General features: G+C 41.9%; 1 protein-coding gene across 3 annotated transcripts in view; it reads left to right on the forward strand.

Annotated features, from left to right (window-relative positions):
* DLGAP1 (DLG associated protein 1) overlaps positions 1-15,815 on the forward strand; it is a 732,246-nt gene that overhangs the window by 675,587 nt on the left and 40,844 nt on the right. For all 3 annotated transcript variants that reach the window (XM_077492513.1, XM_077492515.1, XM_077492514.1), the window contains one exon: positions 12,993-13,417. In XM_077492513.1, coding sequence (XP_077348639.1) covers positions 12,993-13,417 — 425 coding nt within the window. The remainder of the gene's footprint in view (positions 1-12,992; positions 13,418-15,815) is intronic.

Consider the following 15,815-nt stretch of genomic DNA (forward strand, 5'->3'; position numbering starts at 1 on the left):
GGTAATTAAACTCATTTGGTGCCTTATCTGCATTAAATTAGCCTCAGAACCTGTGTGATTCAGATGTGTTCGGGTTTAAAGGGATGAGGTGGCAACCATACTTCTGACAGACCCTTGCATCTTCCATCTAGCGCTGCACTAACGTTTCTGGATTCTGAGTCATGGGGAAAGCAAAAGAATTGTCAAAGGATCTGCAGGAAAAGGTAGTTGAACTGTATAAAACAGGAAAGGGATATAAAAAGATATCCAAGGAATTGAGAATGTCAATCAGCAGTGTTCAAACTCTAATCACAAAGTGGAAAATGAGGGGTTCTGTTGAAACCAAACCACGGTCAGGTAGACCAACTGAAATTTCAGCCACAACTGCCAGGAAAATAGTTTGGAATGCAAAGAGAAACCCACAATTAACTTCAGGTGAAATACAGGACTCTCTGAAAACATGTGGTGCGGCTGTTTCTAGATGCACAATAAGGAGTCACTTGAAGAAAGATGGGGTGTATAGTCAAGTTGCCAGAAGAAAGCCATTACTACACACATGCCACAAAGTATCCCGCTTACAATACGCTAAACAGCTGAGAGACCAGCCTCAAACCTTCTGGGACAAAGTCATTTGGAGTGATGAGACCAAAATTTAGCTTTTTGGCCACAACCATAAATGCTACATTTGGAGAGGAGTCAACAAGGCCTATGATAAAAAGTACCAACAGAGCACCTTTGGGATGTGGTGGAATGGGAGATTTGCATCATGGATGTGTAGCTGACAAATCCGCAGCAACTGCTGGGTGCTATCATGTCAATATGGACCAAAATCTCTGAAGAATGTTTCCAATACCTTGTTAAATCTATGCCACAAATAATTAAGACAGTTCTGAAGGCAAAGAGGGTCCAAACCAGTAGTAGCAAGATGTCAGGGCCGGCGCTACCACTAGGCATACTAGGCAGCCACCTAGGACGCAGCCACGACCGCTGGTTTCACTACTTTCCACCAAGGGCTTTTCAGTGCGGAGGGCGCGCACAGCACACCACCACTGCCAGCCGCCTCAGCTCCGCTCACACACAGATAGCCGTGTGTGGACGTTCCGCTCTGTTCTAAGTCTACCTTCACTTTCTGTCAGCATTTACTGAAGGGGAGGAGGCCGTCCCACTCACTCCCCCAGATCCGGGGGGGGGGGAACATTTGACAGGTGACTGCACTCCTTGCACACACCCTCCTGCCTCTACTCGGCACTCACTGAGCCCCAGGACAGCGCAACACACAGGCAGCCACCACCACACGGAACGCCCACTCCTGCTATCGATTGGCCACAGACATCAAGAGCACGACTCCATGATTGGCTGCTCTGACAGGCCACTTATTGCTGATATAGGATTCCATGCAGCGTGCCTGCCTCAGCTCTCTCTGAAGAAATAGATGGAGAGGCGCCTCAAAAATCTCCACCCTCATCACCGCCAACATATACATGGGCAGGGCAAAGAGGAGTAGAGTCAAGGACGGAGCCAACAGGGGCGGTAAAATTAGGTTTCGCCTAAGGTGTCAAAAAACCTTGCTCTAGCCCTGCAAGGTGTACCTAATAAAGTGTCCGCTGAGTGTATATATACATTTAATATAAGCAGTACATTAATAAGTGTTGATAACTAGGCACGAGTGTCAATTAATATTTCAACTACCTAAAAATTGAGCCATCCCATAAAAAAAACTAACCAAAAAATATAAAAGAAATCAACTAGTAGCCCATTCACTTCTTACCCTTAGGCCCCTTTCAGACAGACAGTCAGACAGCAGGGAATCTGTCCGGCGGCTGACAGGTCTGTGTCCACTCCACTTATTTAGAGCGGACACAGACACAGCAAACTTTCCTCTATGGGCGGTCAGATAGAAACGTTTGTTCTTAGCGGATCGGATGTTCCATGTGAAAGGGGTCTTAAATGAAAATCTATGGTCACAGCATACACTTTCTTATCATACCATCAGCATTGTAACAATATAAACAATAATTATATTTGACAATCCAACATATTCTTTAAGCTTACTAGAAAAAGTATACCGTATATACTCGAGTATAGGCCGACCCGAGTATAAGCCGAGGCCCCCAATTTACCCCCAAAAAACTGGGAAACCTATTGACTCGTGTATAAGCCGAGGGTGAGATATGCCTGTCCATCCCTGTGTGTGTGTCCATCCATCCATCCATCCCTGTGTGTGTGTGTGTCCATCCATCCCTGTGTGTGTGTGTGTCCATCCATCCATCCATCCCTGTGTGTGTGTCCATCCATCCATCCATCCCTGTGTGTGTGTGTGTCCATCCATCCATCCATCCCTGTGTGTGTGTCCATCCATCCATCCATCCCTGTGTGTGTGTGTGTGTGTGTGTGTGTGTGTGTGTGTGTGTGTGTGTGTGTGGCCTTGTGTGTCCAGCCTACCTGTGTCCCGAGCGTCCGTCCGGTCCCGAGCCTCCGTCCGGTCCCGTCCCGTCCCGAGCCTCCATCCGGTCCCGTCCCGTCCCGAGCCTCCGTCCGGTCCCGTCCCGTCCCGAGCCTCCGTCCGGTCCCGTCCCGTCCCGAGCCTCCGTCCAGTCCCGTCCCGTCCCGAGACTCCGTCCGGTCCCGTCCCGTCCGAGCCGAGCCTCCGTCCGGTCCCGTCCCAGGATCACCGCTCTTCGTCGGCGCCCATTCCCCTGTTCAAATGCCGCGCCTCCCTGTCTGTGATAGGCGGAACACAATTTCCCAGCAGCCTGTGTTCCGCCTATCACGGACATCGTCTCATCCTCGACGATGTCCGTGATAGGCGGAACACAGGCTGCTGGGAAATTCAGTGTTCCGCCTATCACAGGCGAAGGCGGAGCCGGAGGCGCGGCTTTTGAATTATAGAATGGCCGCTGTCTGTCTGCTCGACACGCTGATCAAGCAGGCAGACAGCGATGACTCGAGTATAAGCCGAGGGGGGCACTTTCAGCCTCAAAAAAGAGGCTGAAAATCTCGGCTTATACTCGAGTATATACGGTAATGCCTTTAATTTTGCAATCTTTGATGTAGCTATAAGCTATAAAATGTAAAAATTATAATTGCAGCCCAGATCTATTGGTTTCAGTAATGTCAGTAATGTTTTTATTTGCTGACCCAGACCAGGTGTATAAAATTCTGATTTCACACACTGACTCTCGTGTTCTGCATGTTTGCTGGCAGTTACTAGATCATCTGGCCCAAACATAGAACCATTCAATCAAAAGTGCCTTTCGCCAAAGGTAAGAGCAAGATATGTCATTGAAAAATATATAAAACAGCGCTAGCAGCCTAAATCAAGCCATATACAGTACGTCCTAATAAACAGTGCCTAATACGTCAATGTTAAAAAAAAAAACAGAGAAAGAATTCAATGCACAACTTACAGGATTTTTGGCAAAAATAGGCACCGGTAAGAAAATCATCTGAGTTCGCTGCTGAATGGCATGCATTCCACAGAGACGGAAATTTGCGTTAATGTTTTAACACAAACCGGAAGTAAGTTGACGCGTTTCGTCCCTCCTCCAGGGCGTCATCAAGGATATCACTTCCGGTTCCATTACAATCTATTTATACCCTAGAGAACCTCCCTCTATGTAGTAAAAAATTACCAATTACTATCTGTGTATGGAAGACAGAACCACCCTCTTTGCAGAAAAAAAATGACCAATTACGATCTGTGTATGGAAGACAGACACTCACTTCCTCCTTTTAAATCGTTTCGTATAAAACTTTAATAACAACAAACACTTTAAAAGAACAATTTATCTGTTTAGCTTTATGACAACAATAAAAGCAACTAATACGATAGACATATGCAAAAGATTTCCAATATAGAATAATGATGAATAAACATTAATTGAAAAAGGAAGAAAGAAAATGAAATAAAAATAGAAATAAAATAAAAATAAATACAAAACAGAAATAAATAAAATAAAAACGAAAATTAAATAAAATAAATTAAAAAATAAAATAAAAAATAATAATATAAAAATAAAAAAATATATAAAAATAAAATAAATATAAAAATTCAATAAAAATAAATGAAATATAAAAAATAAAACAAAAATGAAAATAAAAATATTAAAAATAAAAATGAAAGAAAATAAAAATAAAATAGAAAAAATAAAATAAAATAAAAATAAAATAGAAAAAATAATATTACCAATTGGACAAAGAACAATTAAGCTCTAGTTCAATGTTAAGGCCATGGGGACTCAAAGTCCAGAGCCTATGGATCCATTGAGTCACATTTTGTTAGATAGCTCTCTTGAGATTGGAATCTCTCCAATGTTCCTCCCCCCCTATCTATCCCACAGAATGTGAGGCCCTCTGGATTTTTTTTGTGAAACAATCTGAAATGATTGGACAGGCCATGATGTTTATAGCCCTATTTGATTCTATTGACATGCTCCCTAAGCCTTACCCCTAATTTTTCTTGTGGCCCTGCCCACTTATTGTAGACCACAGGGACAAGAGAAGAGGTAGGTAACACGTGTGGTCCCACAAGTGATCCATTTTTTGATTTCAAAAGACCTACCCTCAGAAAAAGAGCTGAAGTGGATAGTTTTCCATTTTCTATGCTTGGAGGTTTTATACATCACACATTTGCCACAACTAAAAAAAAGCAGTTTGATCAAAAAAAGTAAATAATTTCTTGGGAGGATTAATAACATTGTGTGCCAATTTGAGCCTGAGCGTTGGAGGTTTCATATAAATAAATCTGGGCTGTGCGGGCAAGATTTTTTTTAGCTCTCTATCTTCCAATAACAGAGGCCAATGTTTCCTAATTATTTTTTCAAACTGTTTATATTGTCAGTTATATCCAGTTAAGAAAGCCACACCGTAATCTTTCTGCTTTTTAGCTTTCTTTTGAAACAAATTTTCCCTATCTAACTCACCAATGGTTGATGAAATCGTTCCAAAACCAATTCCGCTTGTGTGTCATAATCTTCTTCTTTATTGCAATTCCTTCTTACTCTTAACATCTGGCTTTTAGGGATGCCACCCAGCCATCTAGAATGGTGGCAACTACCTTAAGGGATGTATCCATTTCTATCTACATCTTTAAAGATGTCATTGAAAAGATGACAAGCATGTTTCAGAGTGCTTTATTATGGGATTGCTCAGAAAGACAATGTTTCAGGTCCACGCAGGGCCTCTTCTTCAGTCATGTTTTTCCCCAAGGGGGATTCACAATTACTGGTCTTCTACAGTCTTAAGCTGGTCATGAATGATGCAATCTTCTTTCCTGAAACCACGTTGCAGTAAAGAAAATCGCTTGATTTCCCCATCAACACTGCCTGTGGAGCTGTTGTGTTCTCCTGTCCCATCCGGGAGAACACAGTGATTATTGGCTATAATCTAATGCCAAAAATTCAAAATGCTGGTTTTACCCAAGTTGATTGATGGCTCCACTTGGGTAAATTCATCATGCCCATAGATGATTCGAATCTCGTCTGGCCCCTGCTGAATCAGCCAAGATTCAAACCATCTATTGCCAGCAAAGTGGGAATAGGAATCCTCCCACTGTGCCATTGTATTCGGACAGAGGGACTCCTAAATAGCGAGAATACATTGCCTAGCAGCTGCAGCCAATTGTTTGCAGCCAGCCGATCAAACAAAATATTCCAACAATCCTTTTGGAATGGCTATAGAGTTGGATCAAAATCCATTCAGTCCCCACTGAACCAGACAATTTTCAGTGGCTATGTGCACAACGTCATCTGGAAAACATGGTGGAGGCAGTGTGATGGCATGGGCATGCATTGCTTCCAGTGCCACTGGGTCATTGGTATTTATTGATGATGTGACAGAAGACAGAAGCAGCCAGATGGATTCTGCAGTGTTTAGAAATATAATGTCAGTCTAGATTCAGCCAAATGCAGCAAAGTTGATTGGCAGCGCTTCACAGTACAGATGGACAATAATTCAAAACATACTGCAAAAGCATTTTGAAGGAAAAGAAGTGGAATATTCTGCAATGGCATTTCACTTTCGATGTAAACCCTCACATATACCCAATGAAGTGAACAGTCTTTGATGATGCACAGGGAAAAAACAAATCTCCCAATACAATTTTTACATGTATACCTGCTGTCTTCAGCTTTATATACTGTTTAGAAAGTGCACATCGAATTTTCACTTCCTAATTCAGCAGTAGCAGTGTAGTGTTGCACGTTGCAATGGGAAACAGCTGATTGGAGTAAAGGCACCCCCCCCCCCCCCCTCTCACCTCCACATAGGTAGAGACTTTCAGAGCTGTCCTGTGAGTAGAGTAGCTTTCTGCTAATCTATTTATAGCACCCACCCTGACACAAATTTCAGGCTGGTTTTATCATGTGTCAGAGAACTTGTCAAAAGTTATCATGGTGATAACAGAACAAAGGAGCAGGAGAAAGCCACTGGACTTGATATTTATGTTTAACCCTTTGAATTAAGGCCAAATTAATTTGGATTGTTTCATCTTCATTTTATTCTGGTGATCTACAGAGCCAAAAGTATGAAAATTGTACCAGTGTTCAAATATATATGGACCTAACTGTAGGAAGCTCCTTGAGGACAGGGACTGATGTAACGTGTTGACATTAAATAAATGCCTGTAATAATATGAAAGTCTTTTATGGAACAAAAAAATAATATGAAAGTCTTGTGAAACATAATTTTTGGTAAATCCTCGAATAATAATTTAAAGTGGTATTTTTCCTTTATTTTACCTGATGATCTGACCAGTAATACACTCTTTTCTTAAGGGGGGTACACACTATGAGAAAATCGGAAGAATGGTTTGGTACTTTTCAACATCCAAATGAAAATTTCAGAAGCGACCAACTCCAAATTTTTCTTGTACGTGAACAGAACTAACACTTTTTAGTTAAATTGTTTGTATGCAGTTACAGCAAGAGTTTTTTTTTTCCTTTTGGGATAAAGGTTTTACATAAATTAATAAAAGCTGATCATTGTAATCACCCCATTCAGTTTTAAACGGACTGTCTCAACTGTCGCTTTTGCTGGACAGCTTGATCTGTTAAAAGAAGTTGAAAAAATAACAGACTTACCGGCTAGATCACCAGGTGAAAATAAAGTGAAGAAAAAGCAAAAAAATAAAAAGAATGCAGCCCCCATATCTAAGGATTGGTAAGCTGCAAAATAGTGCATTTTTGTTTTGGGGTTTAACCACTTATTGACTGTATAACATAAATATACACGGCGGCAAAGTGGCACAGCTGTGCCGAAACACATACCTAGTCTGTGATCTGACATTTCTGGGTCTGGGGCGCGCATGTGCGCCGCTCCCAGCCCGCTCTCACTGTGAATTTATCCAGCGTGAGCTGATCGACGGGTACCATGGGACACGATGTCCGCTGGCACCCACCGATCCTGTGTTCCTGCAAAAGCAAGGACATGGATCCATGCCTTCCCCTAGTAAAAGCACCTCCCCCGCAGTAAGAAAACACTAGCTAGGCACACTAGCTTTGATCATTCCTGACAGTAACCCCTTCCCAGCCATTGCATAGTGATAGTGAATTTTTTTTCCACTGATCACTGTATTAGTTTCACTGGTTCCCAAAAAGTATCAAAAGTGTCAGTTAGTGTCCTATTTGCCCGCTGCAGTATTGTAGTCCCGCTATAAGACCCCTTTCACACCAAGGGCATTTTACAGGCGCTATAGCGTTAGAAATAGCACCTGCAATCCACCCTAAAACTGCTGCACCGTTGTCTGTAGTTTGAAAGCCCCGAGGGCTTTTACACTGCAACGGAGCACTGGCAGGACATCAGGAAAAGTCCTGCCAGCAGCTTCTTTGGTGCGGTGAAGGAGCGGTGTGTTTACCGCTCCTCCACCGCTGCTCCCCATTGAAATCAATGGGGCAGCGCTGTAATACTGCCGGCAAAATGCCGCTATTGCGGCATATTGCCGGCAGTTTTAACTCTTTCTTGGCCACTAGTGGGGGTAAAAGCGCCCCGCTAGCGGCCGAAATGCGCCGCAAATCCGGCGGTAAAACGCAGCTAAAAATAGCGGCGTTTTACCGCCGCTGCTATGGGCGGCGTGGTGTGAAAGCGGTCTAAGTTGCTGATGGCCACCATTGTAAGCTCTAATGAGCAGGGCTCTCTGATTCCTCCTGTATTGAATTGTATTGTAACTGTACTGTCTGCCCTCATGTTGTAAAGCGCTGCCTAAAACTGTTGGTGCTATATAAATACTGTATAATCTCATAATAATAATCTCATAGCTTGTAAATGCTATAACTAATATACGCTGATTGGGTTTTTTTCTTTTAACAAAAATATGTATCAGAATACATATTGACCTAAATTGGTATAGAAATTTGATTATTTTATTTTTTTCAATTTTTTTAATTGTATGTGTTTTATAGCAGAAAGTAAAAAATATTATTTTTTCAAAATTGTTATTTTTTTATTTGTTGTTGTTTATAGCACAAAAAATGAAAACCGTAGAGGTGATCAAATACCACCAAAAGAAAGCTCTATTTGTGGGGAAATAAAAAGACATACATATTTTTATTTTTTGGGGTACAGCATCGCACAACCGCGCAATTGTCAGTTAAAGTAACGCAGTTCCATATGGTTACTTTATATATGCTCTGGCTGAACATACATCATATTTTCCTGTAATTAAAACACGGGAGGTGAAAAATTCCCATTTTACATTGTTTTAATACTTGCTGATAAAATGTCTGCTTTACAGCCAAGAGTATCTTAATATATTTATTTTGCGTGCACGTCAGTTTAGTAAGAATAACATAAATATTACGGCATGCAATACCTGTTTCTCTATACTAATGTCTTCTACATCAAAGGCCATGTGTGTGTTTTGGACGTTTATTGATGTGACAAGTTTGGAGTACTGTCACTTTAATGAGCTCAGCGAGTATGAAAGCTGTGGGTCAGGTTACATTGAAGCATGTGGATTGCCTGTACCCATGTTCCCACGCCTTCAAAGATGTATCTGTTAGTGAAAGACCTGTGTTATCAGAGGAGGAATGCAAACACTGCAGAGTTCTAGCTGGTGTAGACAGTTGTGATGTCACTTCTTGTCAATGTTCCTCCATACAGCCAGGAACTTTGGATACATTTGAAAAGCACCAAGAACAGGGGAGTCGAAGGCTGATAAGTGCACGGCACATTCTGTAACGCTTGCGGTTTGGAGAATGCTGTTTGTATTATGTTGAGCAGGTTCAGGCTTGAATAGTAAATATTTGATCTACTTTCAATAACTCGCAGGAGCTTCACATAGATGGTGTAATAATATAATGCAGTCATTAAAAGGTGCCACCTTATTTACGACCAGGAAGAGGCAACGTTAAAATGTTGAAATTGCATAACTCCCATGAAACCAGTACACGTTACATCATCGAACGTATAGGTCTCAACTGAAAAATTAGTTTACAATATTTAGAAACATAAGGCCCAGTGGCGGCCGGTGGTAATTTATTTTTGGGGGGGCAAACAGTACCACCCCCCGGTCAATCAGGTGGGTCTGGTGTACTTACCCCATCTGTGGTGGGCAACGATTCCCCCGGGCTTCACCGGCGGCTTCCCTTGCTTGGTGGCGGCGACAACAGTTTTCTCTTCCCCTGCTCTCCTAGGACTTTACGGTGGCTACGTTTCTTCCCTCCTCTTTGGCAGCCAATTGGGACTCTTTTCTGCCAAATCTGAAAACAGGTCTCAGACCTGTTTCTGATTGGCTGGATTGAGGCTCAGTGTTTTCAATAACAAATATTAATTCGCTGTTGTAACATCTGGGTGGGCTCCTGGCGCAATGCTCTGCACCATGAGTCCACCCTATTTTGAAGTCTATAAGCACCTCTGGCTCTAATCAGGTGCTTCAAAAAACACTCCTATCTCTGTAATTCACATGCCCAGCATTGTGCCCTTTCAAAATAGCGGCCGTGGATAGAGCATAGCGTGGCGGCCGTGGATAGAGGGGGCAGCGTTCTGATGCCCCTAATAGACAGGCCGCCACTGCACACTGCAAGCAGATCCACCCACTTAGCAAGGGATCTCTCTGCTGACCCCCAAAGTATGTGCAAAAGAGGTGACCGCACTCCAGTCCTCAGAAGTATAAATGCTTTAATCATTATAATCCACGCATAACATCCATAGACCACGAAACAACAGGACTATAGCAGCAAGGTTGAAAGCAATCGCTTGTCCAATTCCATCCAACAGTCATCTGATCCGCCAGATGGATGGGAAACAAATCCCCATCCGTCTGTTTTTAGCAGACAGGATCAGAAGTTGGCAGGTGTAAATGGATACATGTTCCATAAAAAAAGCAAAGGATGGTCCAATCAGGTCCGCTCAAAAAACTGACAGGCGTACCCGATCGGTTCGTCAGTGTGAAAGGGGCCGTATTATCAAAAACATTTTCTTTGTATTTTGTGGTCGAGGCCAGGTTCACACTAGTGCAGCTTCAAAGTCACTCAATTTCGAGTGTGTCTTTAGAGTGCAACTCTTTGGCACTCAAGTCTTAAAAAAGTCGCAATGACTTTAAGTCACGTAGATTGGAACGGTTGCCATTGAAATCAATGGGCTGAAACTTGTCATGTGACTTGTGTTGCGCATGGATTAGCAAAGAAATACAACAGGAGACGCTGCATCCAGCGCGCATTCCACCGACAACCAGAAGTGACGTAGTTTGGACTAGAAACTGGAAATTGCGTCAACACGTTTCGCCCTCCCACAAGGTGTCATCGAGGATTATCAAGGTCCTTGATAATCCCTCGTGGGAGGGCAAAACACAGTGATTTTAATAATGCTTAAAGTGAAGCAAAATATAGATAAAATAAAATTATAAATTCCTTTAATTATAGTGCCTGGGGTGTCCTCTTAGTCCGCCTGTAAAGTGGCGCATCTCTACCGTGTATAGAACCTGCTGCAGAAAAACTGACATTTATAAAGAAAAAAAATGACATTTAAATTGCAGACAATAATATTAAAGGAGGTGGGGCCCCCCAAAATTCATGCCAGACCCTTATCTGAGCATGCAGCCTGGCAGGTCAGGAAAGGGGGAGATGAGTGAGTGCTCCCCCCGAAAAACCATATCACGCCACAGGCCACTGCCCCTTGGTGACATCACCGACTAGTGCATGCTGGGTTGGTTACAAGGGGGCGGTGACACTAGGTGACATCACCAGGTGACCCTGCCCCTTACCTATTTAAGAACTGACAAACGACAGAGCAGGCATTCAGCAGTTAGCCTTCCTCACAGGCATAGCAGTTTTTTTTTTCTGTCCAGCAGTGCAGCGGGAGGTGTGATTAACAATGGATCTAGCTCAGGGGACATTGTTTTTGTTGGTTTTTTAATAAATTAATTATCAAAAACTGCCTTCTGTCTCTATTTATTTTTGACACTTTTATGGGTGAATGGGTAGGGGTACTAATTCACATGGGGAGGGCGTGATCTTCCAGATTCTGATAAGCCCCTTGCCCACAGACCCCCACAACCACAGCCCGGGGTTTTCGGGAAGATGCCCTTGTCCCCATCAGCATGGGGACAAGGTGCTTTGGGGTGGGGGGGCTTCTCTGCCCCAAAGCACCCCCCCATTGTTGGGCATGTGGCCTGGTATGGTTTAGGAGGGGGGGGCATTTGCAAATTCAGGTGCTTGCCGAATGGGAAAACAGATGATGTTCGGTACGAACTTTTGCCTAACTCGAATTGTTCACACAACTCGTAACTTGTAATGCACCAAATCTCAAAGGCTTCAGTTTTTCTGCATCAGCCAACCCAATGATGGACAAGAAGTATGTCTGTTCAATGGCCAATGTGTCCCTTCTTAACTCTCTTGCAGAGATAGCAGGACGACAGTGGTGCACTTTACCCTTTACTATTCAATATTGGTTAATCAACAGGCACCTAAACAGGCAGTGTGAAGAGGAGTGTGACTCTATTATTTCATCTTTTTTGCATTTTTGAACACACTGGGAGCTGCAGGTGGGATGTACTGCTGGCCATGGATGTGAATGGCTGTACACCTCTTTGGGTTAATCACCAGTCACCTAAACAGGAGTGTGAAGAGGAGTGTGACTCGATTATTTCATCTCTTTTGCATTTTTTGGATGTATAGCTGGCCATGGAAGTGAATGGATGTACACCTCTGTGTGTGCGTACAATCAAGTGGCTATAAGAGGGGTACAGCCATTCATTCTTATGGTCAGTTGTATGCCCCACCTGCAGCTCCTTGGACACAGAAAAATAAAAAAAAATTTATACTAGGCATATTTTATGCCCAACAACGTCCGTGTTGTTCTCCAAAGTGAGAAAAATGTCCACTTTCTGTAGACAGATATCACCTGAACAAGTGAGTAACATTGTCTGCATTCCATGTTTTAATTGCTTTAAATCACAAGCTACTCACTAGTTGTGTCTAGCTCGTATATGTGGGATTTGGCATTTTTATATACATGAATATGAAGTCCCTGTGGTGTTTATTTCAGCAGTTGTGTTACTATCCATCCTTGTGCAAAGAAAAATAAAGTCATATTGGTAATACAGTATAGGTGATGTTGATGCTGACAGTCTGGGGAAGGGACTATGAGGATATACTGGGCAATCCATTGGGAATGTGCCATCGTAAAAGGGTTTAGCGCCCCTGCTGAAGGCTGAGAAAGGAAAAAAGTGGGCAAGAAGGTAAAGCTGAAGAGTTTGGTGGAGTAGTTAATAGTGATATAATTGGGTGTAGAATTAGTTAAAAATTAAAAGGGTAAGTTTGGGTATATATGTTACTAAAAAATTCTACAGTGGTAAATTGAAGCCAGTTAATAAATGCAAATACCCCTTTCCATACTGAATGGATGAAGTTGAAATTCCAATGACAGACAACCCAGCTTGCCCTGACAGAAGTCCTAACCCTTCTCCACTGTTTGTATTGTGTTTGAATGTCTACTGATTATAGATACTCTGACTTTAACTGACCCTCTATGTTTATAGGCTTGCTGAATAACTGATTTCTGATTTCCTTTCATTAAAGGTTGCGAAGACTGACCCGATCAAATAGTGTTACTGCTGCTGTGCAAGCAGATTTGGACCTCAGGGAGCATTTTGAATGTCCAGTGGAACTGGCTGAACAGGAATTTCAATATAGTCGGCCACTGACTAAGCAGTATTCTCGAGATGCTTGTACCTCCACAGTCAGCATCCAGGGCTCAGGCAACCATTATCACGCCTGTGCAGTGGAGGAGGACTTTGATGCTGATTTTGATCCTTCCATACTACCTCCTCCAGACCCTTGGATTGATTCCATTACAGAAGATCCATTGGAAGCAGTTCATAGGTCAGTTTGTCACAGAGATGGACATTGGTTTCTAAAGCTTCTGCAGGCAGAAAAGGACAGGATGGAGGGATGGTGCCAACAAATGGAAAGAGAAGAACAGGAAAATGATCTGCCTGTTCCTAGTAAGTACTCTGCATTGTAATTAATACTTCTATTTTTTTCGCTATTGCTATGGAGTGCAGGCACTGAGATATGCATCATCAGATATACAGCAGATTCTAAGCAGGATTTACATTATGTGTTATGCTACCACATGTGCATTAACTCAATGGGGTTGATTTACTAAAACTGGAGAGTGAAAAATCTGGTGCAGTTGTGCATGGTAGCCAATCAGCTTGTTCAGTTAAGCTTTGACAAAAACCTGGAAGCTGATTGGTTTCTATGCAGAGCTACACCAGTCTCCAGTTTTTGTAAATCAACCCCGGTGTGTTTTTGTGCATTTTAGGCATGCTGCTTAAAAGTAGCCTATTCATTTTGGGTTGACTGTACACCTCAACGCACAAAAGCCTGCACTTATATTTTTTAAGGCACTGCATCCCATTGCACAAATGACAAACATCTGTAGGTTGAGGTGCGCCGAATGGCATGTGCTATTGAAAGGTAATGGCACCATGGATAGCCTGTTACCATACACATGCATTTCAGCATAACATAAAAGTCTGAATGTGGCCTTGTACCTCATGCTTGGCTCAAATGCTTAAAGCCTAACTCCAGGTTTAACTTCACTTTAAAAAAATTGGGGATTTCCCGTCGGCTGCCGGAACAAAATCAGTTGACTGGGGTGGAAAGTGTGACATTATCCACCCACCTCCCCACCTCCAGCCAATTAGAGGGAGCCATTTGTTCACTGATAAAAAAAATAAATGACTAGGCCTTCTGTGAGTGCCTGAGCAAGCCCAATTTGATTTTATTCTGCCAGCAGAAAATAAGTTACCGTACCACTGGCCGCCACACAGCGCTGATGCTACATATAGTTTATGCAGTGCTGACAGTTAGTAAAGGAAAATTGTATTTTCGGCCAGCTTGGCCTAAACTAACTATTTCAAAGGGAAGTTAGGATTTAATTACTTGGCTTTTCTGATAGTTCAATATTTTTAAAGTGACAGAGTGGTACTAAAAGCTGATGCAGGTATGTCATACCTCTTGGTGCCTACACTTCATACCTGTCAGCACTTTTTAATAAATGAACAATAATGAGTAATTAGATGCAACAAAATCCGTACCATTAATTGCACATTAGAAAAACTATGCTGGTATGAATGATGTTTCTTTATCCTCGAGCATTTTGAAAGGGAAGTGTATAGTTCATAAATCACAGGTCTGAGGACCAGGTAGGCAACTCCTTGCCGAAAACACAAAAAAGAAAAAAAAAATAGCAAAATAACCTTTGTCCCATGCACAGCACAACACAGCCAGTCTGTTACATTGACATCCTTTAAAATTGTCTGTTTTGAACATGTGCAAAAAACATGGAAGAACATTGATATAACTTGTCACAAGAAACTCTCCTTATAGTTCCTATAAGAAGTATTCACCCCCTTTGAGTTTTCATGTTTGATTGTCATAGATTATTGACTCACAGCAGGTTAAATTTAGATTTTTGGCACTAAAAATTTATTCTCATCTGGAAACAGATCTCTACAAAGTGATTTAAATGAATACCAATAAAATACCAATAAAAACACCATTGATTGCAACTTGCTGACCACCTAATTGTAAATATACGTCCTTACATTTGACATTTAATACTGGGGTTTTTGCAGCAGCTAACTGCCATAACCTGGGTATATTTTTCTTTGCTAGGCGGCCGGCTTTCCCATGAAAGTGATTCCAGTGGTGTATTCTCCGCGAGATCACCTACGGCAGTAGAGGTTGTTTCTGAGCTTACCGGAACTGTCGGTGAGAACCGATCCCATGCGGCCAATGGCTAGGCAGAAAGTCGAGTGAGAGCAAGATAGCCTCTACTCTGCTGTATCCCCTATGGAGGACCGGAGCGACCTCCGACGTCACTTTTAGTTCTTGGGCTTAAAGAAATTATTTTTTATTTTTATTTTAAGTCAGTGTATTTTTTTTTTCTTGCTTTTCAGGGTAAATGTAAGATCTGGGGTCTTTTTGACCCCAGATCTCTCAATAAAGTGGACCTGTCGTGCTTATTTCTTTTACAAGTGATGTTTACATTCCTTGTAATAGGAATAAAAGTCATAAAAAATAAATAAATAAAGGGACATTGTAAAAATAAGAAATAAAAGTAAAAAGCAGAAGCGAACATATACGTAAGGCGTGCCCACATATATGTAAACGGTGTTCAAATAACACATGTGAGGTATTGCCACATACATATATTTATTTTTCAAAAAATAGAAACAGAAGCTTTACAATCACTTTAAGACTACATATTTGCATTGAATTTTCTTTTTTTAAAACCAGCGTTTAGTTTCACTTGACAATTCAGGTACATTATGTTATTAGGTTATATTTTCGTTTTTTAATTGTTTTATTTTTTGATTTTTTTTTAGACCA

The sequence above is a fragment of the Lithobates pipiens genome, unplaced genomic scaffold (genome assembly GCF_037356315.1).
Source record: "Lithobates pipiens isolate NorthernLeopardFrog02 unplaced genomic scaffold, aLitPip1_a1.2 Scaffold_19, whole genome shotgun sequence".
NCBI lineage: Eukaryota > Metazoa > Chordata > Amphibia > Anura > Ranidae > Lithobates > Lithobates pipiens.